Source organism: Lampetra planeri, chromosome 50, assembly GCF_965212315.1.
Source record: "Lampetra planeri chromosome 50, kcLamPlan1.2.h2, whole genome shotgun sequence".
In the NCBI taxonomy this organism is placed as follows: Eukaryota; Metazoa; Chordata; class Hyperoartia; order Petromyzontiformes; family Petromyzontidae; genus Lampetra; species Lampetra planeri.
Window position 1 is genome coordinate 8,709,624 of NC_136156.1, and position 26,050 is coordinate 8,735,673.

Consider the following 26,050-nt stretch of genomic DNA (forward strand, 5'->3'; position numbering starts at 1 on the left):
TCAAAATTAGTATCTAGTTCGGTATTAAACATTGCTACTCGGGAGACAAAGGCGGCCGGGCGTGTTTGCTGGCCACCCACCACCTCGTGTGCCGTGCCGGCCTTAATAGGTGCTCGCTAGCGGCACTTGCCCCATCAGTCTGTTAAGGCTATACGGGAGTGGGGGATCTTTGTCTTGTGTGTGTGTGTGTGTGTAGTCTGATTGTACGGAAGACCCCCCGGTGTCTCCCAACCAGACGCTGAGTAACACCAGCAGCCTGCTCAGCACCACCAACCAGGTGCGGCGGCCCCTCGCTGCACCGTCACTTCCCCCCCCACTCCCCGGTCATCATCACGCCGCTTGGTTCACCAGGAAAGCCTCCTTGAACCTCAACACTCATTTCCCAGGAGGGTACTGCCAGGTCTTCACAGTCGGGGGTGATGAGGATGGTGTTATCGTGTGGTCACCCCCATTGGGTAATTTGCACGTACATTTTCAACACTGGGACGTTTTGGCCAAGACCAGTTACGTGGTGTTATGTGGAGCGGTGGTGTAGCGGTTAACGTGCTGAGCTACTAACCCGGCGACCCGAGTTTGATTCCCGCTCACGGCCAACACCATTGACGATTATCTGATCTGGTCTTGGGCCTCCTCTATGTCCACTCAGCCTCAAATGAGTACCTGGTGTGATGTTTAAACATCGCCACTTGGGAGAAAAAAAGGTGGCCGGGCATGGTGATGACCACCCACCCCCTCGTGTGCTGTGCTGGCCTTTATAGGTGCTTGTAAACAGCGCTTGCCCCAACAGTCTGTTCGGGCTATATGGGGGATCTTCGTCTTTGTTTGGTTTAATGTGAATTTGAAGCTTCGTTAATGAGAATAGACAGACATTAATTTTCTAAGTCAGACGATTCATTACAGCACACGAGTGACATCGTGAAGATGACATTCAGTATGCTGATGCAGTGACGGAGCCGCTGTGCCGTGGTCTCGTCGTGCTTGGTGCTAAACATGATACTTTATTCTTTGACTAAAGAAGCTGAAGGCATGGGCCAGAAGCCTGGGACGCACGACTTCGCCACGCCACACCGGTGGAGGTGCCACGGTGGCTAGGAGATGTTACCTTCCTCGCCTGGCATACAGGAGGTCGTGGGTTCGACCCTGACCCTAACGCCTGCTGTATATTTGGAGTATACATGTTTTCCCCATGGTCGCGTGGATTTGTCTCCAGGTCCTCCAGTTTTTCCCTCCACATTTAGAATAAATATCACGCGATTAGAGTATTTGGCTGCAATAAATGTCCACGTGAAAAAGAGCTATATAGCTCAGTGGGCATTACCTGGCAAAACTATATATTTTTTTGTTTAATTAGTTTCCAGGGACGCTCCGGCACACCACACCAGCCCTTCTCAGAACACCAAATATGTCAACTGAGATGGAACAATCACGAGGTTTCTGCGGCGTAGAAGCTGCCGCTGAGCGTGGGCGGCCAGAGGTTTCACATGGGGACTTGTACATTCACACATTCCCATGCCCCGAACCAAATCACCCACGAAGGACTCGATTTTATCAGATCTCAGAAGTTAAGCAGGTTCGCCCCTGGATAGTGCTTTGTGTGGCCGATTGGCGGGCACAAACGGGTTACTATAGGCAGCTGCACGGCACCTCTGATTAGCATGGTTGGCTACGTACGGTGCGAAAGTAGTCAAATTGTAAATGTGGGTGTGCTGAAGAAGTAACTAATTGGCACGTTTTGTTTACAGGACAAACCTTACTAATTGGCTGTATTGAGTGGTGGCGGGTTTTAGCACACATCTATATTTGCGCGATTTAACCCAACAAAAACCTCTATTATGGATACATATGAAGTATTCGGAATGACGGCGGGAAACCACTTGACGGATAGCACACTTTATTAAATCTTGTCTTCCCACAATAACACGTGTGGTCACTTTCTCACACTACACACTCCACTTGACACGTGTTGTCACTACGGCTCACTGCACGCTCACGCTACACGCTCACGGTGCACGCTCACAGCCACGTAGCGTCCGTGGAGCCTACAGACCCACCCCAGCTTGGGCGTGGGTCTCGACCTCTGGGTCCCGCGGGCCGGCCCTCACACGGACGTTCGGCCCCGGGTCCCAAGGTCCCGCCTCTGAGCCACACAGGGCCCCGGTCCTCACAAGGACAGCGGGACTAGGTGCCTCAGGGCCCTATCTCTTCCTCCTCCGTCTTCTGTCTTCACTGGTCACCAACTCCCCGTGTGCCTGTGCGCACCGCCTTATATAGCCTCCGCTCCCGGGAGACGGAGCGTATGCGGACCGCGACGTGAGCACCCCCTTAGTTGACCAATCCCCACGCGCTGACACACGATCCCCTCACTGTCAGCGCGCGTCACCGATACCCAGCCAATCACCGCCTCATAACCCATGACCCCGCGCTGACCCATGATCCTTCACCGTCAGCGCGCGTCAACAATACACACAGCCAATCACTATGCGCTGGCACACGATCCTTACCCCAGCGCGTATCACCACTACATCACCCCCTCCCACATAGCTCGCAGCCGGCCCGGCTGCTAAACAACACAACAACAACAACAATAGTAACAACAACAAAATCCCCACCCCCCAGTGTGCCCCGTAACACAACAACAACAACACAACGACACAACACCAGACAACAACCTACGTACAAACCGACGAAAAACACAATAAAAAGTCAACAACAACATACAACACCAGACAACAAGCTATGTACAAACCGACGAACAACACAATAAAAGTAATTCCAAGAAAAAAACGTGTCCAGTGTCTCTGTAACTATCGATCTCCCCCTCCGCTCGCTCCTCAACCGGGGTGATAGAGCGGTCGAGCGGATGGGGAACGCAGTGACGAGACGCTCCGGCCGCATCGGCCCCTCATTCAGTTGGTCAGGAAAAGTTGCGCGACTTAGCGCGAGTCCGCCTGGCCGGTCCATCGTACGGGACGGGACGCTGACGACCGTCTGGTGGCTCCGGCAGCCCCGGAAGGCACGGATCGGGCCTGGAAGGACCGGCCGTGTCGCGGGGATCCGGCCGCCGGTGGTCGGCAGCTGTCAGTTCCGAGCCACCTGGGAGCGGATCAGGCGGAGACATGTGAGGATCAGGCGGAGACATTTCCCCCCTCAGGTCGTCGGTCACGTCACATGCTCGGTCCTCACGACACAAAGAGAGGCCATACGGAGGCGAGAACGGTTTCAGCCGGGAGGGGTGGACGTACCAACGGCGCTTTCCCCATTTTATCTGAACACACTGGGGGCGTGCAACCCGCACGACCTCCACGGGTCCCCGCCATGGCCTCAACAATTTAGGCGACGTAACCAAAGGTGCCTGAGGGCAGTGCAGCCGGGCCCTATCGCCCGGTTTCCAGTCGTGCACGGACACCTTCCGTGCACGCAAGCGCTCGTTGGCGATTTGGCGAGACCTCGAATTAAGCCGTGCGGCCTCCCGTGCCTCGGTCAGCTTAGCAATGTTAAATTTAATATGTTCGGCCAATTTTTTATTCGTTCGTGGCGCGGAAAGACCCAGCTGAGTTTCCATGGGCGGGTCGGCCTCCCGACCATACATCAGATAAAATGGGGAAAATCCCGTTGCTGCATGGGGGGCCATTCTATACGCGGCGAGGACCCCCGGGACCTGCAGGTCCCAGTCAACATGTGCCTCACACACCTGCTGGCACAGCATAGAAGTCAAAGTCCTGTGGAGTCGCTCCACCATCCCGTCCGTCTGTGGGTGGTACGGGGAGGTACGCACCTTCTTAGTAGCCAAAAGGTCGCACACCTCCTGCAGCAATTTACTCGAAAAAATGTTTCCCTGGTCGGTCAGCAAGCGTTCGGGAGCCCCCTTGTCCAGAACGTAGCCCTGGACAAAGGCGTCCGTCACAGCCGCCGCCGACTGGTTGGCGAGTGGCCACGCCATAGGCCACCGGGTAAAGTATTCCACACCAACCAACAGGTACTTGTTACCCCTAGGCGTGACTGGAAAAGGCCCCAAAATATCGAGCGCAACGAGCTCGTTAGTGCGCGAGACCTGAATAGATTGCAGCGGTGGATTTGACGCCACGGGCGGTGGTTTCCGTCTGGCGCAGTCTACACACCCCTTTAGTATATTTACCACATCGCTCCCCATCCCCGGCAAATAATAGTCACGCTGAAGCAGAGCAAGCGTTTTGTTTACCCCCAAATGCAAGAGGCGTTCGTGTGCGGCCAGGACAACTTTTCCCCGCATAGCGGAAGGCACCACGAGTGCGTGCCGCCGGGACAAATTGTCCCATCTCATTAGCAGGCCCTGCTTGAGCAGCCAGGAGCCAGTTCGCTTCCGGCCCTCCTCGGGACCCCCCGCCCTGCGACGCAACGCTAGCAGGGAGCTGTCAGCCATTTGGAGACGGCCCCACTCAATCAGAGACAGTGAGAGCAGCGAGTCCCCTCCCTCAGGGGTAGCAGGAACGTCACCAATCGGCGCATCCGCGGTCGTGGCCAACGCACCCACGCTTACCGCAGCTGGCGGTTTACAGCGCGCCGACCCCATTAAGCACGCACATTTGGGACAAGGCGACAATCGCGACAGGGCATCCGCGTTAGTGTGGCGCAACCCCTTACGGTAAGTGGTCGTAAACTGATAGTCCTGGAGGACTTCCAACCACCGTGACAATTGGCCCGAGGGTTGGGCGACCCTCAATGAATACTGAAGCGCCGCGTGGTCCGTCCGGACCGTAAAATGACGGCCATAGAGATACAGTCTAAATTGCTGTACAAAAAAACAATAGCCAGCAACTCGCGACGGGTGACGCAGTAGCGCTGTTCCGCCGGCGACAAAACCCTGCTACCATAGGCGACCACCCGTTCGACTCCCCCAACGACCTGTGAGAGCACCCCCCCAATGCCCGTGTTGCTAGCATCCGTATCTAGCAAGAAGGGACTTGTAAAGTCAGGATAACGTAAGGGCGGGGCACCCACCAATGCGTCCCGGAGGGAGCAGAACGCGGCCTCCTCCTCCGGTCCCCATCGGAACTTGACTCCTTTTGCCATTAGAGCGTGCAAGGGTTTTGCAATGGTGGCGAAATGCTCAACGAATCGGCGGTAGTAGGAAGCAAAACCAATGAAACTGCGTACGTCAGAAACCGACGTGGGCATTGCCCAAGAACTGACACAGTTCGTCTTCGCGGGATCGGTAGAGATCCCCGAAGAATCGACAATGTGGCCCAAGTATCTCACGGACTTTCGAAGAAGATGGCATTTGGCCGGTTTAAACTTTAATTTAGCCGATCGCATCCGCAAGAACACCCCTCTCAACCGCTGGAGGTGTTCCTCAAACGTTTTACTGAAAACAATGACATCGTCTATGTAAATCAAGCAAGTATCCCATTGCAGACCCGACAAAACCAACTCCATAAGGCGCTGAAACGTCGCTGGAGCGGAGTGAAGTCCCATGGGTAACCGGTTAAACTGGAACAGGCCCCCTGGAGTCCGAAATGCTGTCTTAGGTCTAGACTCGTCGTCGAGTGGCAGCTGCCAGAATCCCGATAATAAATCAAGAGTAGAAAAATATCGCGCACCAGACAATGCATCGAGGGACTCGTCCATTCTGGGGAGCGGATACGCGTCAGCCACGGAGATTTTATTCAGGCGACTGAAATCTACACAAAATCGCAAGCACCCATCTTGCTTTTTAACCAGCACGATAGGTGCTCCCCAAGGACTGGAAGAAGGCGAAATGATGTCGGCCGCCAGCATATCGTTGACGGCCGACTGAACGTGTTCCTTCTCAGCAGGACTCAGTCGGAAGGGATTCTGCCTGACCGGTGCCGCATCGCCTGTTTCCATATGGTGGCGCAACAGGTCCGTGCACCCAATGTCATATTTGTGCTTACTGAACACATCAGAGAATTCTATCAGCAAAGCACGCAGCGCACCCAACTGTACCCTTGACAAATCCTTTGAGTCCGCACACAGCGAATCGACCCATTCAAGGTCCTCCCCCGATCGAATTTTCTGCGCCGGGACTGGATCAACATGCGCAACAAGGCGCTCTTCCGCAGGGACCCGTGCCGCGTGAGCAAGCACAGTGCCCTGCTGAATAACGGCCGGCCGCGAACCAGCGTTTAGAACCATAACGAACGGGTCCTTGTCAGCCCGAACCAACGTGTGAGCCACCGACAAATCCAGACCTCCGACAGCCCTATTTGATGGACCCAAAAGCACGCCCTGTTCCGATGTCTCCCCATTCAATGGCTTCCTCAACCGGAGGGGAATCAACATCTGCGAACCCGGGGGCACGTGCACGGTCTGTGTCGCCAGCGCTTGTATCGTAGCGCACGCCGTCCGAATTTCCGTAGGATTCGACAAAAAAGAAATACGGCGACCCGATGGTAGCTCAATGCAACGTTGATCGATGAGAATTTTAATGGGCATTTTAGCCAAAAAATCTGTGCCCAACAGACAAGGAACCGCTAAGGAAGAGGAGACGAAAACAGGTCCCGACAATTTAATATCCCCTATGCAAATGGACGCCCGAATCTGCCCGACAATGCCCAAAGAGCCCCCATATGCCGCGTAAAATGGCACGTCCACCGGAAGCAGAGGTCGACATTGGACGGGGAGAATGTTGTAAATGAGGTCTGAAATTATAGTCGCCGACGCCCCCGTGTCCACTAACACCCTGACCTCGACCCCGTCTATGAATCCCGTAACGACCGATGAACCCGCCGACGCAGCCACTATTCTGTGACCCAACTCAGACCATTTAATGTCCCCTCGGTCCTGCACGAACCCCCCTCTCCAAACCGAATCCCCGACCCCTAATCGGCCCTCCTCCGCCACAAAGCGACGGCCCATGTGTGTCGTGCATGTAGGCCGAGCATGTGAAGTGCCGCGACTTGCCAGGGGTTGGAGGGACGACTTGGGGCCTTGGTCGTCGTCCAGCCGAGGTCCCATGGCGCGCTGACGTGGAGCGCGGCAACCGGACGCCACGTGGCCCCGGAGGCCGCAGTTGTAACATGTGATGAGGGACGTCAGAGGTCTCGGTTGCTCCAGCTTGCGGGCCGATCGCAGAGGCGAACGACCCCCGGACCTCCAGTCCCCCGGTCGTCCAGCGGTGAACGCCTCCTCCCGTGGGCAGACGACTTGGCTCGGTGACCACCGGGCCCGGAGCTGAGGCCACGGCAGCAGTGCAGACGACCCCCTGTTTACGCTTGAGGACCTCGTGCGCCTGTATACTTGTTGCGACCCGCAATGAAGATATGTCGACTTCGTCGGCCGTGTTGATGGGGACCCCCAGGTCCTGCGCCAACTTGAGCAGTTGCTCCAAGACCATCGCATCCTGGCCCTCCTCGTCCATACGAGGGAACGCGGCGTCGGCGAGAGCCAACAACGCCGTGCGGTAGGCGAGCGCGGTTTCCGTGTCCGCCTTCCGTCGCTCGTAAAACTGATGGCGACAAGCCGAAGGAGGTCCATAGACCTTGGCCATGAGGCCCAACGCAGCCTTAAGCGTGGAGCGGTCCGACCTCTGTGCGGACCTGAAGGCCGCGAGCGCGTCGTCGTCCAACATGGCAGGCAGTGCCCGCAGCGCCGTAGCGTCGGACCAGGCCGACATTTCTTGATGCGCCAGAAACCTGCGTTGGAATGCGCCCCAGTCCCCGCCTTCCGCCTTGAAGGCTGTCAACGTGGGAAGGCGCTGCTGTAAGATGAAGTCGTCCTCTGCCACGTGGTTCCTCTCCGCCGCACCGTCGGTCTGCAAGATGGCGGCCCCTATGGCGGGTGGCTGATGGCGGTCCGTAGCGCGCGCTGATGACGTAAGCGGGCGCGCTTGGAGAACTCCCGCCACGTGTTGCTCGCCGTTCCCGCCAAAAGATGTCCGCGTGGTTGAAATAGCGGGAACTGCCAAGTCATTTTGGCGGGAATCTGCGAGGCGAGCCTGTTGAATGTCCGCCGACGTCCCCGCTCCTCCCGACGTGGTGATCTCCGCCAGGATGGACGCCGCGGCGAATAGCAGCTCTGCCAGACGGGAGTGCGCCTCGCGGAGTCCGGCATCAGCCCCCAGCCGCTCGTCGGGCGCCCCCGGTGGGTCTTGCGGCGTCGGCATCTCCTCGTCCTCTCCCCCTGATGCCAGCTGGCCCGAGTCGTCGAGGTTATCCTCGCGGTCAATCCCGTGAGTCCGACGAGTCTTCCTTGTATCCATGCCTGGAAGACTGTTTCACTTCTGACGCCAGTTGAAGTATTCGGAATGACGGCGGAAAAACCACTTGACGGGTAGCACACTTTATTAAATCTTGTCTTCCCACAATAACACGTGTGGTCACTATTTCTCACACTACACACTCCACTTGACACGTGTGGTCACTACGGCTCACTGCACGCTCACGCTACACGCTCACGGTGCACGCTCACAGCCACTCCAGCCCCGTAGCATCCGTGGAGCCTACAGACCCACCCCAGCTTGGGCGTGGGTCACGACCTCTGGGTCCCGCGGGCCGGCCCTCACACGGACGTTCGGCCCCGGGTCCCAAGGTCCCGCCTCTGAGCTACACAGGGCCCCGGTCCTCACAAGGACAGCGGGACTAGGTGCCTCAGGGCCCTATCTCTTCCTCCTCCGTCTTCTGTCTTCACTGGTCACCAACTCCCCGTGCGCCTGTGCGCACCGCCTTATATAGCCTCCGCTCCCGGGAGACGGAGCGTATGCGGACCGCGACGTGAGCACCCCCTTAGTTGACCAATCCCCACGCGCTGCCACACGATCCCCTCGCTGTCAGCGCGCGTCACCGATACCCAGCCAATCACCGCCTCATAACCCATGACCCTGCGCTGACCCATGATCCTTCACCGTCAGCGCGCGTCACCAACACACACAGCCAATCACTACGCACTGGCACACGATCCTTACCCCAGCGCGTATCACCACTACACATACAACGTGGTCGCTAGCTGGGAACAGTGCAGCAATATTTATTGCGTGTCTGTGTTCCACACGGACGCTCCCTGTCTTTACCAACCCTCACCGGCCAGCGTGGTGAAGTATGGTCACATAACCCCCGCAAGCTGCAGGCATGGGGAGGCCATCATCCAGCATCAGATTGACAAAGGGTGGATTGTACCTGCACACTAACCCATACACGACAGCTGATAACGAGGTCATCGAGTCTGCGTCTAACGTGTGTGTGCGTGACTAATAAATGCCTGTGACCCCGTGCTCCTTGCGCCTTACCGTCCTGCTTGGCACTAACGCCTTTGCTGTTTGTGCCGTAGCTTGGGTGGCTGCCGCGTGCCTTGAGCCACGTGCCGCGTACCTTGAGCCACGTGCCGTGAGCCGCGTTTCACGTGCCACGAGCCGCGTGCCGTGAGCCACGAGCCGCGAGCAGCGAGCCGCGAGCGCATGCCTTGCTGTCCCTGCCCGTGTGTGACGTGAGCGGCCCCGTGTGTCTCCCACGCTACCCTGGCTCCATCTCCGCGCAGCTCACCCCCGAACGGATGAAGCGCTTGACCCTCCCCGACCATGATGGCGACTCCGTGAGTTAACGTGGTGACGTTGTGCCATTGTCGCGCCGTGTGGCCGGCTCGGGTGCTAGGGCGGGCGGCGGGCGGGAGCTCCCCCCCCCCCCTTCCACCGGGGGCCAGGTTCAGTACGGCTCGATACGTACCACACCGGACCCATTGCGAGTCCACGCTCACCCGGGCATTGAGCCGTTGTTGCACATATCCCACTCACAGCCCTTGCAGAGCCCGCGGTAGAAACTGCACGTTCCTATGGCGAAGGCGAGTCTGTCCGCAGGACAACCACTGTTGGCTTCCCCACTAAGTGGTGCTCGTTCTATTGACCCTCGGAGGGATTATCAATTGAATCGACTACGTCCCAGGATTTGAACTCACAACCTTTTGATCTGGAGCCGCTCACTGCGGCTGGGCCACCCAGCCGGATCTCATTTGCTCTGCAACTGAGGATAATGTTCGGTGCGTGACAGTCAAACTTACGTTTTTTAATTCTCAGAACTACAATTTAGTAAAATTGAGTGAACAAACTTAACGTGATGCGTATTTTTCCGTAAGAGCCATTGGTGACCAGAATAAGACCATCAACTGTCTAGACATGCGAACTCAGTTTAATTGCAGGTGACTGCCTATTATACAATCCCAGGATCTCAGCAGTGCCGGCTGAGCGCTCTCGCCTGGTCTACAGGAGGTCGTGGGTTCCATCTCGACCTGGATGCGAGCTGTATATTTGGAATTTGCATGTTTCTCTCCCCGTGGCCACGTGGATTTTTCTCCGGGTCCTCCGGCTTTTCCCTCCGCATTTAGAAACACTCGTTTGGAGTATTTGCCTGCTAAAAGCCCTATTCTTATATATTGGTACTGGCAAAGGAGGTCAAATGATATATTTGGCTGCTATAAATGTCCACATAATAAGCTATTCCGTTGAACTATCGTTTGTGATAACCAGGTCGCTTCTGAAAAAGATAGCTCAGTGGGCCTTACCTGGTAAAATAAAAAATAGGTTTAGTTATAGTTTTAGTATCGAACGTATAGTAACAACAGAGTGTGGCATCTGGTATGTGGACAGCTGCTGCGTGCGTGTGTTTGGGGAGTGGCCACCGAGGTTCAATTCTCAGCCATGCAGAACACAAGTAACAATTCATATCTGAACCAGTCCTGGGCTTCCCCTAGGTCGACTCGGCCTTAAATAAGTATCCGGTGAAAAAAGTAAACATCAGCTCTGAGTAGACTCGCTAACAGCACTTGACCCAGAAGTCTGTCAAGGCTCTATGGGGGATGTGTGTTTTGTTTGGTACAGTTCGTAAATTTTACCTGTTAAGCTGGGACAGTCCTGGGCTCAGACTACCCATGTCGCGAAGTGTTAAAAATATAGTTTATATTGAATATGAACATTGGAAAAAATGTTCCGGCCTCCTCCATGCCCATGAATCTGGAAAAGGGCACCACCACCTCAAAACATCAAACGGCCAGCAACAAACGGCACTGTCGTGAAATTTGTAATCGATAAGAGTGGAACACGTTTCTTGTATCGAGCAAGGTTCGGTTAATGAGATGCTGGGAGCGAATATTACAAAGTGGAGCAGTATGGTTGCGTTTTGACCTGCAGTGTGGTTGCTGGTCGAACAACGTGTAGTGGACGAGATGACGCAGCTGGTGTCTGGTAGACCAAGTCCTCAACATGGGCAGAGGAGGCAGTGAGCGAACGTCACAGGAACAGTAACCGTGGTGGTAGCTGTAGTGGAGTGAGCGTCGGACCTCCACCCGTCCCGGCGCGTGACCACGGCCCGTCCCCTCTAGGCAAGCCTGTGCAGCAGCAGCAGCCTGTGCAGCGACACGGACGCCCCTCCCAGGAGCAGCGGCGGAGCGGCTCGCGTCTCCGGCGACATCAACTTCTCGGTGTCGTACGACTACCGCGTGGGCGTTCTCTCGCTCACCCTGCGCCAGTGCCGCAACCTGGCGTACGGGGAAGAGCGCACCAAGCGCTGCGACCCGTGAGTGCCCCCGCTCGCACACACACTCGCACGCACGTGCACTCACGCACACATACGTACGCTCGCACGCTCATGCACACATACGTACAAACTCACGCTCGCAAGCTCGCATACTCGCTCGCTCGCACGCACGTTTGCTCGCTCCGCCGAGTGACGGGCACGCGACGACTCAAGCCGAGCCAGCGCTGCTGCCTTGAATCTGGGTTTCAGCCGCCCGTGATAATTACTGTAATTGTCGTTGTCATTGTGCATGTTTACCCAGCAAAGCAATCTGTCTTGTGTGTGATACGTTTGCGTTGGCGTGAGCGCAGTTTTTTGTGCAGTTGATGCATCAGGGAGCTGGGCAGCCTTTGCCAATTTACTGGCAGTTGCCCAAAAGCTGACAGTTTAATTTCCTGCATCCTATAAGTTGTAAATAACTCAAGTGCACGTTTATTTGTATTATTGGTTGTTGTTTTCGTTATTATTCCACTTGTTTAACCGGGAGAGCATTACTTGAGTTGCAAGACTGTTATTTGAGTAACGTTTTTTTATATCGCAAATTTCTTGTGATGATGGCACACGATGACCTACTCTTTTTTTTTTATTACGCCGGGGGATCTTTAACGTCTATTGTGAAGCGGATGCCGTGGAGTATATTATGGTTAATATATTCATCGCAGTATTAACCAGGGCGGCCTGCCGGATTCCAAGAGCAAACCTCTGCAACAAGTGGTGAATGCGCTACCGCTGGGCTCTGATGTGTTAATGTCTCAGCCTGGTCGCCCAATTAAATTATACTTTGGTCCTGCAATGAATTTGGCAAAATTTCAACTCTTACAATTACATTTGGGTTTGACTGTCGCAAGAGGAATGTGGCATGGTGGGTGGTAAAGTGCTGCAGGGAGCGGTAGTGTAGCGATTAGCGGCACTGCACTATGAACCTGGCGACCTGGGTTTGATTCCTGCTCACGGCCAGCACCAGTGACGATTATTTGACCCGGTCCTGGGCCTCGCCTAGGTCGACACAGCCTCAAATGAGTACCTGGTGCGATGTGTAAACATCGCCAATGAGGAGACAAAGGCAGCCGGGCGTGGTGCTGGCCACCCACCCCCTCATGTGCTGTGCCGTCCTCCATAGGTACTATCACGAACAGCACTTGCCCCAAATGTCTGTTAAAGCTATATACGGGGATCTTTGTCTTAGTTTTTTATTGTAAAGTGCTGCCTCTACAGTATGGCCCAGATGTCACACGTTCGGGAATAAATTGTACAGACGAACAACAGTCGGGGGTGTAATGATGCATTGATTAAGATCAAGCCTTTAAGTTCTTGCTAAATGCATTTTGATTGTGCCTGACGATCGTCCCGCAAGAGAATTAACAAAAGAGAAGCGTGAGACGCGATGGGTTCAAGGCTGCGAACCATGAGTCCACCGCGGTCGTGTTTCAGAGTAGACGCCCTGCAAGGCCTCGCGTGGGAGTTGTGTTTTTAGCGAGCGTTCCTTTTGCGCCCAATCGTCTGTAGGAATTCGGCCCCTTTCCATGTCGGCGCGATGGCCACTAGACGGCACCGGAATCCACGTCGCGATCTTTTTCACTTCTGTTTCAGGGATTTATTTTTCAATTGATATACGTTGGTACATTCTTTTCACTTTCTTCTGTTACACAGTTCCTTTGGCTCTGATCTCAATCTGGTTTTGGCTCTGATTTCTGTTAGGCTCATTGTCGAACTTGTTTTTACGTTGTTGCCTTTGTTATTTTGGCCACCCAGGTCACTTTCGCGAATGAGACTCATTCTGGCTTTGTCGAGTTCTAACCGTGTTCATCAACTTGACGCCTGAACCCCGATGCTCACCGCCCGTCTCGGAGGCTGCCTCTAACCCTGTGCTGATCTCTTCCTGCTAGTTACGTCAAGGTGTACCTCCTGCCTGACAAGTCTCGCCAAGGCAAGCGGAAAACCAAGATCAAGAAGAACACCATCAACCCTGTGTTCAACGAGACACTGAAGGTGCGAGGGACATTAGCACGCGTGTACATTTATCTCGTGTGTATGTGTGTGTGTGTACAGTACACTATAAACCAAACTCCTGTCTGTGTGTGCGCATGTGTGCAGTAAGCGACGGTGCAACGGTCAGCGCGCTGCACTACTAACCCGGCGACCCGGGTTCGATTCACGCTCATGGCCAACACCAGTGACGATTATTTGAACCGGTCCTGAGCCTCCCCTAGGTTGACTCAGGCTCGAATGTAGAACCTGGTGCAGTGTGGAAACATCGCTACTCGGGAGACAAAGGCAGCCGGGCGTGGTGTTGGTCAACCACCCCCTCGTGTGCCATGGCGGCCTTCATAGGTGCTCGCTAACAGCACTTGCCCCAACAGTCTGCTAGAGGCTATATTGGAGATCTTTGTCTTCGTGTGTGCAGTAAGCGATAGTGTAACGGTTAGCGCGCTGCACTACGAACCCGGCGACCCGGGTTCGATTCACGCTCATGGCCAACGTCAGTGACGATTATCTGAACCGGTCCTGGGCCTCCCCTAGGTCGACTCAGCCTTAAATGAGTACCTGTTGTGGTGTGTAAACATCGCCACTGGGGAGACAAAGCCGGCTGGGCCTGGTGCTGCCGGCCCACCCCGTCGTGTGCCGTGCCGGCCTCTATAGGAGCTACTCGCTAGTAGCACTTGCCACAACAGTCTATTAAGCCCATACGGGGGATCTTCTTTGTCTTTGCATGCGTGCATGTGCAGTATGCGATCAGCCACACGCAGCTGGAGGTCCGCTGCGTCCAGCTCTCCGTGTGGCACCACGACAGTTTCCGCCACAACTCCTTTCTGGGCCAAGCGTCGCTGCCGCTCGACTGCTGCGACCTGGAGCGTGGGGACGACCGCTGGTGTGCGCTGCAGCCCCGGGTAACGCGCAATCCCTTCGCTGCGGGAAATTCCACGTTCCCAAGGCAGCAGCCTCGGGATTGTTGTTCACGGCCCTGCAGAGCCAGTGGTGGACATTCCACATTCCCTTTGCGTGGGGGCCAGTTTCTCCAAAGGATAGCCAGAATCAGAATCTGTATTCGGACTGGAGAAATCCGATGAGCTATGAAGCTCTCTTTCACACGTGTCCAGTAGGGGCAGGTTGACTTCCTCACAAATTGATATCTATTTTACCAGCTCCAAAGGCATGATGGGTTGAGTCGTCATTTGACTGAGATTTAAGCTGCCAATATTTCACATCGATTTCTAAGCCAATTTGTCATTTAAAAATATGTGCACAACAAAAGCAACATGGTTACTCATTCCATTAAAATGACCTCAGAGTGCACCTTGCCTGGCACAAGCACCACGCGGTAACGTGTCCAACCCAACCACTGTTCATCTCCCACAAAGCGTTACTTATTTTAGCCACCGTGAAGGGCGATCTTGAAAACCTCCGCGCCTGAGATGAGCTCTGACCACAGCAACACACAGCGGCAACAGCCGCCACAAGCGTGAGACTCCTTTAGCTGCTCATTAATTTATTTAACTAATTACTCTGCTAAAATTCATCAGAATAATTAACCACCCCGCTGCAGTGCAAACCACACACTTACATAGGCCACGTGTTGGTGTCCTAGCATTGCAGTGCTACAAGCGTGATATATGCATAGCTTGGCTCTGAGTGCGGGTGTGAAGGATTTGTGCCTCCTTGGCATATTTGGGATGGAGCTCCCAGTTCCCACCTGACTGCATTGGATAGCAGTCGGGATGATTCTTCTTTTTTTTCGTACGGATGATGTAGATGCAGTACAACAACTACAATTTCACCTTCAAGCCAGATAACCGCGTCAGAAGGAGCAGAGTGTATCCCTGTGATGTCTCCTTCGTATTTGTGGATCGTGGAATTGCGTCGTTACGCGTTGTACGGTCCTGTTCTGGATGACCACAGTCGCACGCTCATGGAGAGTTTTTAATTTTCCATTTGTGCATCAGGTATCCACATCTGCTGCCATGGTTTGTGTGGATTTGATTTAGGGTGGACCATGAGCTTCGTGGAAGATAAAACCCTGGGATCTTCTGCGTTGGGTCTTTCACAAGGTGTTCGTTTGTGAGTTCTTTTGAACTCTAGTCAGCTCTTCAGGCTTCATCGGGGTTGAATTCGCATTGTTTAAGGTTCAGCGCATGGGTCCAAAAGGGCTTGCGTGACTTCAAGCGATGACGGGGGATGTTATTGAGGTCCTGATGAATGGGTCAGAGTGATTAATTAGCCTGCGCTTGCCAATTCACTCCAGTCGCTCACTCGCTCACCGGCGGTCAGCCACCTCCGTCTCACTCTTCCATAGCCGCAACCGCCATGGTTACCGTTCCACTGATCTCCACAGGTTTGATTCTTTCACCTGTATCGGTCTCCCAGACACTCATGGCTTGTGAGTTCAACCAGAGTACGGCAGGTCTCATCGACACTCACCAACCCACTCACTCGCTCACCGGATCACCCACTCACTCCTTCTCAATGTGCAATTTGATTGAGGGACTACTGTCTGTTGCCTTGGTGTGGTCTGCCTTGCCCAGGCTTGCATTTAGTGTTGAAGAATCGGCAGGAGTTGTACTTTTGCAATTTGTTCTCATATACTTTATTTGTATTTATTCGTAGTGACTTGCTTACCTAAACGTTGCACTCCTATCGGGTTTTTGTAAGCCACTTCGTGGAGCCATGACTTGTGACAGCCAGGTCAGGGCTGCTGACAAAGATAGCTCAGTGGGCCTTACCTGGTAAAATGAGAAGTTTAATAAATAGTGAACTATATTCTGGCTTCGACATTCAGCGTCTCATTATCAGAGTCAGCCTTGCTTGAGCCAACGCTGTTGAACTGTTGAACTTTGCACCAATATCGTGCCCCTACTGGAAATCTGTGAGAGAAAAAAACTTCATAGCTCATCGAATTCCTCCTCCAGTCTAAATAAAGACTTCGATTCTGATTCACTGCTCTACTTTCTCCACCCCACCGTGAACTCTTTGTGATCCCGCGAGTGTTCCGAATCCTCGTGTCCGTTGCAAGCGGCTGTGCCTGTTCCTCCACCCCAGGTGGAGAACATCACAGAGGCGAGCCCCCAATACAAAGGCGAGCTCATCCTCGCGCTCAAGTACATCGCCCCCGCCGAGCAGCCCCAGCCCGAGTCCCCTCCCGGTGAGTCTCCTCCCGGTGAGTCTCCCGGTGAGTTACGGCGCCCACCAGCGGGGCCCTGCCCGGTCGGTGCCCCGCACCACTGAGGGTGTCCGCTGTGTGGCCCAGCCTCCTCCTTCTTGGTGTCGTCACCATTACAGTGCTCCGCTCCCCCCCACATACATTTATCTGCTGCCCCCCACCCCCGCCCCGAAGTCTGAGAGGAGCCCAGAGCCAGGGGCCTAGTCCGGTCGTGCCACTTATAAAATTGTTTTCTCAATAATGTTCGTTATCGGCCTCGGTTCGTGAGAGCTTGGATAGCTGCGTCGATTTCCGTCGTTGAGATGAAGCCGTGAAGGCAGCCCGTGGGAGATTGCTACGGCTTGAGAAGGCCTTCGCAGCAGTAGATTGATCTTGGCTGATGATAATGGTAGCAGAATTCTGGGAGCCTCGTTCATGGGATTTGGAAGAGGCGTGCAAGTGGTTTATACAAAATGTGTATCGGGGAAAATGTACACCTGGACAATCCCTTCCAAATAAAGATGTTCCATCGGAAGGTCGCGAATTCAAATCCTGGTTGGGGGTTTATGCAGCCTATCATCCCTACGAGGTGTATAAAATAGTTCCACCTTGTTGGGAGCTCAACAGTGAATGCCTTATTGCTTCTGCCATTGCAATGTGAAATCTCCATCACTGCCTCAGGGCTGTAAGGACGCGACGAGCACCGCCTCAGTGCTCATCTTGAGCAGAACATCGCTTTGATTTCGCGACTATTGGACAGCGCTCGCACACGAATGGACGCGGCTCCGTGTCAATTGTCCCGGTGGTTGTGCGCGCGCGGCAGACGGAAAGGGGAAGGGGAAGAGGCGGCCCCTGCCCACGGGGGAGCTGCACATCAACATCAAGGGCGCCAAGAACCTGACGGCAGCCAAGGCCGGGCGCACGTCCAACCCCTTCGTCAAAGGGTGAGAGCGGGGCCCCCCCCCCCATCCCCACCACCGCCAGCAAGAGGCCAGCGCCTCTCTGTGTGGAGTTTCATACGGTCTCTCTCTCTGTGTGTGTGTGAGTGGGGAGTGGTGGTGCAGTGGTTAACGCCACTGTGCCACGAACGCGGCGAGTTCGACTCTCGCTCACGAACAATCACCAGTTGTCTGATGGTGTGGTAAGTACTAAACATCAGCACTGGGGAGACAAAGGCGGCCGTGCATGATGTTGACCACCCACCCCCTCGCATGTATGTACTGTACGTTGAACTTCTTTAGCACCGTACGTAGCCAACCGTGCTAATCGGAGGTGTGGGGGAAGGAATAACATAATAAACAAAAAATAAGTTTTAAAGAAAGAGATAATTGCCACTGGTATTGGCCGTGAGGGGGAATCGAACTCAGGTCGCCTGGTTTGAAGCGCAGCATGCTAAGTGCTATGCTACAAAGACACAGATCCCCCGTATAGCCTTAACAGATTGATGGGGCAAGTGCTGTGCTGCGCTATGCACACATGCACACCTACATATACATACACACAAAGACAAAGATTCGCTTATAGCCTTTAAAATACTTTTAGGGCAAGTTCTGTTAGTGTGCACCAATGAAGGCCGCCACGGCACACGAGGTAGTGGGTGGTTAGCACCACGCCCGGCCGCCTTTGTCTCCCTAGTAGCAATGTTTACACACCAGACCAAGTACTTATTTGAGCTTGAGTCGACCTAGGGGAGGCCCAGGACCGATTCAAATCATCGTCACGGGTGTTGGCCGTGAGCGGGAATTGAACTAGGGCAGCACGCTAACCGCTACACTTCCACTCCCTGCACACGCATACGCACGTATACACACACATGCACACACACGCACGTTGAGCAGATACCTTCTCCCGGATGAGCACAAGGTGACGAAGCAGAAGACCCCTGTGGTGCGCAAGACGGTCAACCCGGTGTGGAACCACACGTTCATCTTCGAGGGGCTGCCCGTGCAGGAGCTGCCCGAGGTCAGCCTGGAGCTCACGCTCTGGGACCACGAGTCTCTGTCCAGCAACCACTTCCTGGGTGGTGTGCGGCTGGGCACTGGCACAGGTGCGTGAATGCGGGCGTGCATGAGCACATGTCTTCTGCGTGTGTCTATATGTGTGTGGATGTTGGTGTGGGGAGTGGTGGTGTAGCGGTTAGCGCTACACTGCACTACATATCCAGTGACCCGAGTTCGATTCTCGCTCATGGCCAACACCGGTGATGATTATCTGAATCGGTCCTGGGCCTCCCTTAGGTCGACTCGGCCTAAAATTAGTACCTGGTGCGGTGTACAAACATCTCCACTCGGGAAACAAAGGCGGCCGGGCGTGGTGTTGGCCACCCTCCCCTTCATGTGTCGTACCGGCCTTTATATGTGCTCGCTAACAGCACTTGCCTCAGCAGTCTGTTCAGGCTATACAGTGGGATCTTTCTTTTTGCTTGTGCGTACGTGCATGTGTGTGTCGACGCAGCCTCAAATGAGTACCTGGTGCAATGTGTAAACATCGCCACTAGGGAGACAAAGGCGGCCGGGCGTGGTGTTGGCCACCCACCCCCTCGTGTGCCATACCGGCCTTCATAGGTGCTCGCTAATAGCACGTGCCCCAACAGTCTGTCAAGGCTAAACGGGGGATCTTTGTCTTTGTGTGTGTCGGGTGGCGCTGCCCTGTGCACTGCTCCGCAGGCTTCAGTTACGAGCGAGTAGCGCCGTGGAATGACGCTCGCGGGGACGAGCAGGCGGCGTTCCTGCGCATCGCCGAGACGCCGGGAGTGTGGGTCCCCGTGGCGCTCATGCTCCGTGCCAACATGGAGGCTCGCGCGTTCTGAGCTCGTGGCCATCGCCGGAGTGCCACGCCGCAGCCGCCACCGTGAGGGCAGAACGACGCTTCTCCGCAACAGGATCGGAGGATTTATTCCTCTCAGACCCAATGTGCGCTGCGTCCTTCCCCTCATTTTAACGACGACGCTAAAAGTGTGATTAAAGAATGACATGCGCCAAACAAAAGTATGTGGGGGGGCCATTTAATTTGGTCGATAAAGTAGCGTCGATCATCTGGGAGTGCAGCAGTTTGGACCTTCGTGAGTGGGTGCACCATCTACCAGGGGACCTCGAATAGTGTCGCCACCTTTTACACAAAACTGACATGTTTCTGACACATTTCTCAACACTCGTTCTATCAGAAACGGTGCAGTATCCTGTCGTTCAATTCAACACAATACCGATACCAGATCTCGGTACAAATCAAATTGTGCCACCCGGACAGACACATGCCAATTTCCTGGTCTGTCTGGATCAAACCCGGGACAAGTGGAAAACTCACCTCCGCAGGCTTTAGAATTCCAACGGCACATTGTGGATGGATACAGCCAGCGCAGAGCAGTGATGCCACACGAGGGTGCTACAACATCACTCCTTGACGTGTGGCGCCTTCATTTATTCCCCACCGCCCCGCGTCACCAGAGCCCTCACCCCAGACACCGCCGCTCGGCTTGCGCGTCCGTAACGCATGAGACGTTTGTATTTGGGTCGCGTCTCCTTTTAAGGTCGCGTGGTCGTTAACGTTCGCACCCTGCTCCTCCTCCGTTTGCGCCGGCATCATCATGCATCTCGGCGTCACAGCGGCCCCACTGCCTTATCACCACCACCAGAACGACTGGCCTCACCGCCGCTCACCGCACATGTCCAGCCCTTTTCTAGTCGATGGCCTCCCTCTGCCACATCTGACCATCTTCACCACACCGGGCAGTAGAGGTCGGCGAAGATGTGGTGGCACACACGGTGGAACGTAGCACAGTGCTGCACAACCAACCCAATTGTATGCACGGCTGTCGCCCGCCCAAGTACCGTCCAGGCTCAAGCTCTGCTTAACTTCCGACGTGGGACAAGATCGGGTGCATCCTGGGTGATTCTGTCATCGGCTCCTGCCTCGATAATCTACACAACAAACGAACAGTGGGATAAATAAAATTGGTGTAAGGTTTTTCCACTGCCGTGAAGCAGGCACATTTGATCAAAAGTGAAATGTGTCGTCAAACGTACCCTGTTTATCTAGAACACGTTAATTTCATTAATTAAAAAAATCCTCATGAGGTAACAAAGAATGTTCGTCAGAAACACCGCACTGCTATTTACAACCAAAATATTCGTCCTCGTGGAAATACGAGTGTTCCCAGTCGGCGCCGTAGTACGGTTGGGTACGGGCACCAACACAAGACAGTGAGATTTGGTCCCTTGCTCAATTGACCCCTTCATAGCACAGAGCCTGGAACCACTCGAAACCCATGAGCTGGGCCTGCCACCTTTCCACAGAACAAGGCTGGGCATGTTTCTCAGCCAGCCTAGCTCCATTAAAGCTGTGCAGTATTCTGGAACCATGAAAAAAGGTTCAACACGATCCCGGTACCAGGACTCAGTACAAATTCACTCCTTTGCCACCGGGACAAAGAAGCCGATTCCTGAACTATCCGGGTGGTGACCCTACCGTGCACCCTGGGTATCGTTGCACCGGCGTGCACACTCGATAGTTTACACCACTCTGATCTGCTGTACTTTTGTGTTGATTCACTGCAATAAGCGGCAGAGATCCAATACAACTGTCTTTTGGGGTTCCGCTGGCCAATTATTAAAGTCGACAAATTCGCTTAACGACGCATGCACGCATCAAAACGTGCACGCGTCAGCTCTGAAGTGGGTTCACGTGACCCCTGCAGCAAACTCGAGGTGCCACATTGTTCACGGTGGCAAACATCGAGGATTGACTCTTGGAGCGCCGTGAGGATCCATCGCATTATGGGGAATGGGGCTGGGGATCGCGGCACGCCGAGTGACGATCTTCCGTTCCCTCCACCCGACAGCCTCCCCCTGCATATACTTATTATATTTGCGTGGTAATTTGCATGCTTTTGATTACAGTATTTATACGGCTATTTTATAGGTATTCTGCAGTGTGCAGACATATGGCAGTGTTACGCTATGATGGCAGTGTTACGCTATGATGGTAGAGTTATGTGATGTGACGAAGCTTGCAACGAATTAGCAATGTATCTATCTCTGACGTCTCATGGTAAGCTACCATAGAGGTGTCGTCATAAAGAACAACAGAATGACACGTTTTTAATAAAGTTTGCCGTTTCAAATGCAATCTTGACTTTCTCTTTGGTCGCAAACATTCCTGAAAAATCCTGCCACGGTGTAGAGCCTCAAGTCCACTCTCACAGCATCATTACGGGCAGGACGGCGGTCACGAGACGAACGCTGTTCATCGGTCCCATCGTTGATGCGGTTATCAATCTGCTGCTGGATGAAGCACACCCCCCCCCCCCCATGCTGTGTTAGTCACTAGGGGTTGTTTGACCAAAGCTCGCTACACTGTTCTGTACGGGTTCGGGAAGAAGAGGGTGTTCAGGACCTGCTCGGCTACCACTCAACACAGATGTTAGCCCTGGCCAGGAATGGAACTCCACTCGGCGCACCTCCGATTAGCTACAAAAGAAATTCAATGTACGTACGTGCATAACCACTGTGCCACTGCTCCACGTCGGGCGCCGCGGTGGTGAGATGTTAACTACCTCGCCTGATATACAGAAGGCCGTGGGTTCGATCCCGACCATGACGCCTGTATAACCTGCATCGTGGTGATAGCATGGGTAGTTTGGAATGAGTGAGTGAAGTTATCAGGAAGAGTAACCGTGGAAGTAGCGATAGAAGAGTGATGAGGAGGCGACTGACCGCTGGTGAGCGAGTAAGTACAGTGGCTAAACAGCAGGTCTGATTCATTTGAGTAACGCCACGGTGGCTATGAGATGTTAACTCCCTCGCCAGGTATACAGGAGGTCGTGGATTCGTTCCCGACCCTGACGTCTCTATACTTGGAGTTTGCATGTCTCTCTTCCCATGGTCGGGTGGATTTTTCTCAGGGTCCTCCTGTTTTCCCTCCACATTTAGAAACATGCGTTTAGAGTTGTTCTCTGCTACTATAAATTTCCACTTCGTTGAGATATCATTTTAGCCAGGTCACTTCTAAAAAAGAGCTATATATCTCAGTGGGCCTAACCTGGTAAAATAAATGTTTAGTTTAGTATGCGTCTTGAACCCAAATTGTGTTTTACTGTTGTTTCCTTGTTATGTTCGGATCGGCGGTTGACAGCAGTGCTTTGTCTTTAGCCACACGAGTGGAGTGCTACGAGTGATAGGAAGCAGAGGAGTCGCTTGGCTCGCTTCCGTATTTTCGGTGAGCAACTCGCCTGGCATGGCCACCTATTCCACCAAATCAATCCTGGACATATTTCTCAGTCAGCCAAGGTCTGTTCACACTGGGTAGTCTACTGTGATAGCGCGCAACACGGCAATACCGATACCAGATCTGGGTACAAATCGGTTCCTGCCACCCGCAGACAGATGCCAATTCCAGGACTGTCTGGGTCAAATCCGGACCGGTGGCGACTCTAAGCTCATGAGCAATGTGAACGCCGGCCCTCATAAGGGTGAAATGCACTGAAGTGACGTAAAAAAGTGTCATGATACTCAGATTTGTCTGAGTCAACGATCAGAAGAGGAACGAGAAGAAATCGGAGAACCCCACACGAACAAAGATTGAAGATGTCCCAGCAATGGGTGGCATGCGAGCAGTGGCAGTGATAGGTGGAATGACAACCCACGAAATGGTTGCCCTTGTGGAGAGAAAGATGGACACGCTACTCGCGAGATGATTGTTTTGAAAATCTAATCGCACAGGACAGGAACGAACTTGGCTCTCGGACGAGGAGAGCACATCCTCTGACGGATAATTATTAAAACGGGGAAATCTCTTGCACCGGGAGGTATAAATGTGGACATCGTCAAAGAAGAAGGAACCAATTGTTGGAACGGATTTGTGTGTACTCGGTTACTAAATGTTCACACAGATGAAACACTGCAATCGCTCAATGATGATGGTGATTCAAACACTGTGCACTTCATCTGGTGCGTTCGCAAGGTGTTATGGGTTCTCCCGTGGTGCCGTGCTGCACACGTGTTCAGCTATACCGTGCGTTATTTTACAATGAAATATAATCCAAACTTGTCCCCCAAGGCCTGGAGTGTCCCATATTTCGTGTAATTGAATAACTTAAGTACACGTGGTGATTATGTACATGCGCTGTTGAACATCAACGTCTCCGACGTTTCTATATCCGTCCATTCAAACCCGAATACACCTCAGCACTATATAATCTATTGTTTCTTCCATCCCAAAAATGGAATGTATTTATCTCGTGTCGCATGCCGATGGGTAGTACAGGAACTAGAATGAATTCTGCGAGGGTTAGTCATGGGTTTTTTTCTTTCTGAACTAACCACAAATAGCTTCGTCTCCATGACACCGATATGATGCCAACGAGTGTCAAAACACCGCACCGGCGTTCGCGCGAACTCGCGGCTCGGGAGGGCGGAGGAATGCGCGAACCCGGCATTAGAGAGGCGGGCACTGCGCTGCTGGCTATTGATGAGAGGGGTGTGGGGGTGGTGTGTGTGTGGGGGGGGAGTTGAGCGGCGAAACCAAAGCGAGGCTGCGAGCGTGACAGCCGCGAGGCCCCGGGGCACGGCCATCGCGTGCCCGTCCCGCGCGCGCGACGTCTCGAGTCAGCATTCCGGTGCGAGTGTGCGACGCGGCCACAGGTCACGCACCAGGGCCGCAGTTGGGGGGTGTTGGAAGCTTCGTCGCCTGTTGTTTCTGCCATCGCTGCCGCTTTTTGTTTTTGCAGAGCGTTGTTCATTCATGGATCATGCGGCGGCGGCGGCTTTCGATAATGTCGAAATCCTGTGCAGATCCGAGCTCATTCTGGCCCAGGACTCGTCACGGCATCCGCAGAAGTTCGCATTATAACAAAAACACACAAACATAACTTCAGCCACTCGGGCAGTTACAACCTTGGTGCAGTTTTGCGACGTCTTTGTCAACCGGACATTACCTCGAACAATTCATAAGGGAGGTCGCAGTCTCTCAATGACAAAGACAATCAATTATATTACACCCTGCGGCGGTCCCAAGGGGTTGGCCAGGACACGCGCTGCATGCGAGGATCATCGAAGTCCAACTTGATGATGAAATCACATCCAGGCCAGGCCTGTCAGGGACGCTCGGAGGCACTCTCACGAAGTGTAAATATAAAGCATGTTCACCGATAACGCGGTAGTTATAATAACAACCATTGATTCAATGGGAATTAAGGGGTTAGGGGGTAGTAAAATTACATATTTTCCTTGTTTCTGCAATGCCACGAAAAATGCGCAGCGTGGATTCGGTAAGTCCCGTTGCGCGAATAATGTCATCACGTGTTCTTTAGTTTCGTCCATACCGCTCTTTCACATCGAGTTTTTGTTCAAGAGTCATAGCTTTTCTTGACTTCACTCCCACGAGCACCACTACCAGAACGCTTCACAGCCTTGCTACTCATTGTAATTAAAATCAACACCGTTGTATGCAAAGCGAGACAAATCTTATTTGGTAGAGCACAGTCGGCGATAGTATGTGAGATGCGTCTGTGTAGCGTCGTGAAGGATCCAGCAGCATCCCGCTGCCTCGTGTGATGCTTACACGCGCAACGTCGTTCTGTTCACTCAATCGCGTTTTATCTAATTCGCATCCGCGTTGTAAAAAATGTTCCCTAATACATTCATCATTGGGTTATATCCAATTCGCGTTATGAAAACAACACGCGGCGTTATTGCAGAACAGATTGTCATTTTGCTCTCGCGGCTGCTGGAGATGTTATTTGTAGACCACTTGTGCACGTTTTAATATGTCCCTTCAAGAATGCAAAAGTCCAATTGAATGGAAAACTGCATTTATACGACCTTTACATGAAGGCGGTTCAGAGGATGAGCTTAACAATTATCATCCAATTTAAATGTTATCGACTTTAGTCAAGGACTTTGATAAAATATTCAAAACACAACGAAGTTTATACTTCAAGACACAATCTTCTCAACCCTCGACAATCAAGTTTCCGTGAAAATAATTGCATGACAACAGTCACGAAAGCTTCAAATCTAGAATGATAAACACGACTCTGGAGCATTATTCCTTGACGTGTCGAAGGCCTTTGACAAATGTGGATCACAACATGTGTTGGCTTCCGTTGATCAACGAAGATGCCCTTAGTTTGGGTAAAAGAAAAAGATATGTTATCCAATCGACTTCAGGTTGTTAAGCAGAATAACGTTTCATTTTAGTTTGCTGAGTAAGACAACGGGTGTGACATACGGTTCGGTAATGGTACCCAATCGATTCTCTCTTTCTGTATATATGTAATATGAGAATATATCCGGCTCACTGACGTATCATAACTTGTCATGGTGATTGGCTCTGCCGGTCCTGGTTTACAGCCAATGGGGGGAAGCCTGGGGGCATGGCCCTGACGTGATGGAAGGGTGACAGCTATGGAGATTGGTTCTGCTGG

At 53.3% G+C, this 26,050-nt stretch overlaps 1 protein-coding gene across 1 annotated transcript in view; it reads left to right on the top strand.

Moving 5' to 3' along the window:
* Nucleotides 1-21,748, top strand: part of LOC144734135 (synaptotagmin-like protein 5) — a 45,273-nt gene extending 23,525 nt beyond the window's left edge. Inside the window, exons 10-18 of the mRNA XM_078616201.1 lie at nt 197-277; nt 9,469-9,522; nt 11,302-11,495; nt 13,382-13,484; nt 14,222-14,383; nt 16,530-16,632; nt 17,453-17,573; nt 18,468-18,676; nt 19,296-21,748. Coding sequence (XP_078472327.1) covers nt 197-277; nt 9,469-9,522; nt 11,302-11,495; nt 13,382-13,484; nt 14,222-14,383; nt 16,530-16,632; nt 17,453-17,573; nt 18,468-18,676; nt 19,296-19,438 — 1,170 coding nt within the window. The 3' untranslated portion in view covers nt 19,439-21,748. The remainder of the gene's footprint in view (nt 1-196; nt 278-9,468; nt 9,523-11,301; nt 11,496-13,381; nt 13,485-14,221; nt 14,384-16,529; nt 16,633-17,452; nt 17,574-18,467; nt 18,677-19,295) is intronic.
* Nucleotides 21,749-26,050: the final 4,302 nt, after the last annotated feature.